Source organism: Nicotiana sylvestris, chromosome 11, assembly GCF_000393655.2.
Source record: "Nicotiana sylvestris chromosome 11, ASM39365v2, whole genome shotgun sequence".
Taxonomy (NCBI): Eukaryota; Viridiplantae; Streptophyta; class Magnoliopsida; order Solanales; family Solanaceae; genus Nicotiana; species Nicotiana sylvestris.
The window spans coordinates 124,919,982-124,924,064 of NC_091067.1; the positions used below are offsets into that span (position 1 = coordinate 124,919,982).

Consider the following 4,083-nt stretch of genomic DNA (forward strand, 5'->3'; position numbering starts at 1 on the left):
AGAGAAGAACCTGATCCTCAAGGAAGACTACAATGACTCAGGTGGTGAGGATGCTGATATGGCTTACCTGACCAAAAGATTTCTGAAAATGGTTCGCAAAAATGGAGGTATTCCAAAAAGGGGAAGCTCCAGCAAGTCAAGAGTATACGACCATCATAAGTGCGGCAAATCAGGACACTTCATCGAGGATTGCCCTCTCCTCAAGCAAGAACAATACAAACACAACACAAACAAAGCAGCTAAGAGGAACCCAGCTCCTGACAAACGATTCAAGAGAAAAGATGCCTCTGAAAATGTTGTGAAACAAGCTCTTGCTGCATGAAGAGACTCCATGATGGCAGTAGAAAGTGATGCAGCTAAGTATGACTCTATCTTTGCCATGATGGAAAAATCTGACGATGATGATGATGATGATGATATGGTAAACTTTCTAGATGTTCAAAGAAATCTGAAGTCTTACTCTCCAAAAAAACTTATGTCTTTGGAAAATATTTTAATTAATGTTTATCATAGTCTTATAAATGATAAAAATGCATTAATTATGGAACTAGGAGAAGTAGAAGATGAGAGAGATGATCTGGTAGTTGTTGTGGTCGATTTAAAAGAAATGATTGAGAGTTTGAAGAAGGAAAAATATGTCTTAACTGAAAAAATTGCAAACATAGAACATGAGAGAGATGATCTAGTTATTGTTGTAGTCGATCTAAAAGAGACCATTGAGTGTTTTAAAAAGGAGGAAGAAGCTTTAACTGAAAAGGTTGCTAACATAGAGCATGAGAGAGATGATTTATTAGTAGTAGTTGTGGACCTAAAGGAAATAATTAAGGAACTAAAAGGAAAAGGTAGGCATGAGATTATTCAAAAGGGAAAGGAAGTTGCAAATGAGGCACATCTTAGGCTTGAAGATAAGCTAAAATCAGTGAAATCTAGTCTGTGTGCTGAACTTGAGAAAAACAAACAACTTCAGGAAGATCTAGGAAGAGTTAAGAGTGATCTTGAAAAATCACTTAAGTAGACCTGGTCCTCTGATGCTATCACTGCCATGTATACGAACAATAGGGGAAACAAGTAGGGAATCGGGTTCCAAAAGGAAAAGACCCCTTACAACCCTTATAGCAAGTACGTTACTGTACTTGATAATTGGTTGTGCACTCACTGTGGTAATACTGGGCACTTTAAGGAAACGTGTAAGGCCAGATTTCAGTCTCAACAGAAAAATAAAGTTTTTGCTAAAAAGGTAACTACTGCTAAAGAACCTGGTCCCTCATATAAAAGACGTGTAATGCCTGCTTGGACCAAAAGAGTCCTGATTCACCCATTTCCTCACTATAAGGGACTCAAACTTGTTTGGGTTCCTAAGTCTAACCCTTGATTTTCTTGTGCAGGGAGCAGTGAAAGGGAGCAGCCAACAATGATATATGGATAGTGGCTGCTCAAAACACATGACTAGAAGCACAAATGATTTCCTTTCACTCAAGGCTCTGCAAGTAGGAAGTGTGTCCTTTGGAAATGGCAAAAAAGAATACATTCTGGGAGTTGGAAGGATTGGGAGGTCTCTCTCTCACTCAATTGAAAATGTGTACTATGTTAATGGATTGAAGTACAGCTTGCTGAGCGTTTCCCAAATCCGTGACAAGGGAAACAAATCCGTGACAGTGGACATATTTGTTCACAAGTGATAGTCCCAAAGTGTATGAGGCAGAAGTGCATAGTTTCTACGGTGACTTCTTCAAAGTTGAGGATTATAACATCTGCCTTAAAGTGAACGGTGTTGATTTTGTGATGGATACTACTATACTAGGAACCATTTTGGGCGTGCCTATTGACGGAATGTCCTCCATTGAGGGAACCTGCTCTTCGAACTTCAAAAATGCCATCTTGAAGGATAAGGCAGTACAACAAGGGGAACGGGTACACAAGAAGACCCTCTTTCTTCCAGTGTACCAACTATTGTTTGAAATGGTAAACAAAGTTCTGCTCCCATGCGCAAAAAGACGTTCCATTACGTCATGAGCAGATTTGGTTCTCATGGAAGCACTGGATGGTTACACCACTATAAACCTGCTTGGTCTTATGATAGATCACATGAAAAAAGTGGCACAGTTATAAGATGCTAATCATGGGTTGTCTTACGGGTTCCTTCTCAGTAAGGTTTTTTATTTGGTTCTCATGGAAGCACTGAATGGTTACACAACTATAAACCTGCTTGGTCTTATGATAGATCACATGAAGAAAGTGGCAGAGTTACAAGGATGGTAATCATGGTTTGTCTTACGGGTTCCTTCTCACTAAGGTTTTTGAATTCTTCAAAGTCCCTTTGGGAAAAGCTAAAGTGGGTACTCGTAAGAAAACCTTCTCCAAGACCACCCAAGAAGAGTGTGAGTGCATTGATAGGAGTGGAGGGGTTGGGAGCAATTCCACTATCTCTCAGCTGATTAACGCTCAGAATAGTGCCACTGAAGAGATAAGGAAGCCGAAGGCACGGAATGCCATTCTCGAAGGCCAGCTCAGTCAGGCCAGGAGGCACTTAGTCCCAGCAGTTCCCAAAGCACAGAGGTTGCCCGTCTGACAAAGGAAATACTGACCTCAAGAAACAGGTTGAGGACCTGAAGGAAATGTTGCTCAATGAGAAGGCGTCAGCAAATGCCCGTATGGACATCCTCCTTAGAACCCTGGTGTTACATCCCGTACTTTAATATTAGGATAAGTAGTAATTCATATGAGCTTGAAGGGATTAAGACCATTCACGAGATTATAGAGGATTTGTGACTATGTTATTGCAAGACCCCATAAGTTTAACAACCTTGATACCGTTATATACATTGGATATGGTATTTTGGGTGGAACATTTTTGTAAAAAGTTTAAAAAATATAATTTTATATAGTTATTAATATTACTAATTTTGAATATGCTTTAAATTATACACATAATATGAGAACGTTTATGAGATTTTCTTTATGCTAAAGATAAAAATTATTTCCTCACAAGAAACAAAAAAGGTTATCTCTTTATAATTTTAAGAATTAAGCATATGAAAATTTATATTCTTTATATGAGATTAGGAAAATTAAAAATTGAGAAAATATATGTATTTTTTTTATGGATATTTTAATGAAATAATAGTATATGTATTAATTTTATATGGTACCACATGACCATGATAGTAAAGTATATTATAGTAAGGTATATAAAGTATCTTAAAAGTGAATAATATTTTAAGTAATTTGAGATAATTAATTAATTAATTAATAATTTAAATAGATAAGTGTAAGAGTTGTTTGTCCACGTGGGACCATGACAACTAAAGAATATATGACTAATGTGTGAAGGCTACGGTGGTGTCAAATTTCGGGAAGTCTTGCATTGCTTCATCAGCATGGTTTCATTGGAATTTGAAGTTCTCCAATATTTAGCTTTCATTTTATGGGAATAAAGAAAAGTCATTCAGTAAAAAGCCACATAGATTGAGATGATAAGGAAGAGAGAGTGGCAGGGGCGTTAAATAACCACCTTCGCCGCTTCCAAATTTCTACTTGTTTATTCTTGGCTTCCCCTCCACTTTTCCTAGTCCTAACGCCGTCTCTCTCTACTCCAAATCACATACGACACATGGACATATAGAGACATTGAGAAATTTGAATCAAATATATATAAAATAATACTACTCCTATTTCTTTTTCTTTTTTGTTAATGATTGAAAAAAATCCATGTAGTTATAAAATTACATATAATTATCAAACCAAAGAGTTTCCATTTTCATTTCAAAAGATGTCTCTAATGGCGGAAAGGACGAGGATTACCCAAGCACTTTGCAATTTAACACACAAACCAAAGTTGCAGGTGGTTCTTGGAAATTGGCCTGATGGGATTTGGGCCGACCCAATTGGGAGTTCGGTGTCATCATTTTCAACGTCGGCTGTTGTTCAGTCACCGGTAGAAGAGTCGCCGTCGACGAGGCTATTTGGGCTAGTGAAAGAGTATGAAGATTATAGAAGGGCTTTATATGGTGGGCTTACACATAAAGCTCTTCTTGTTGATGCTGTGGGTACACTTGTTATTCCTTCTCAGCCCGTGGCTCAGGA

The 4,083-nt window shown here is 37.7% G+C and overlaps 1 protein-coding gene across 1 annotated transcript; it reads left to right on the forward strand.

Annotated features, from left to right (window-relative positions):
• The first annotated feature begins 334 nt into the window (after positions 1-334).
• LOC138881612 (uncharacterized) lies at positions 335-1,015 on the forward strand. The gene has a single exon (XM_070161850.1). It carries the CDS (start codon positions 335-337, stop codon positions 1,013-1,015), a length of 681 nt encoding a protein of 226 aa, XP_070017951.1.
• The last annotated feature ends 3,068 nt before the right edge of the window (positions 1,016-4,083 follow it).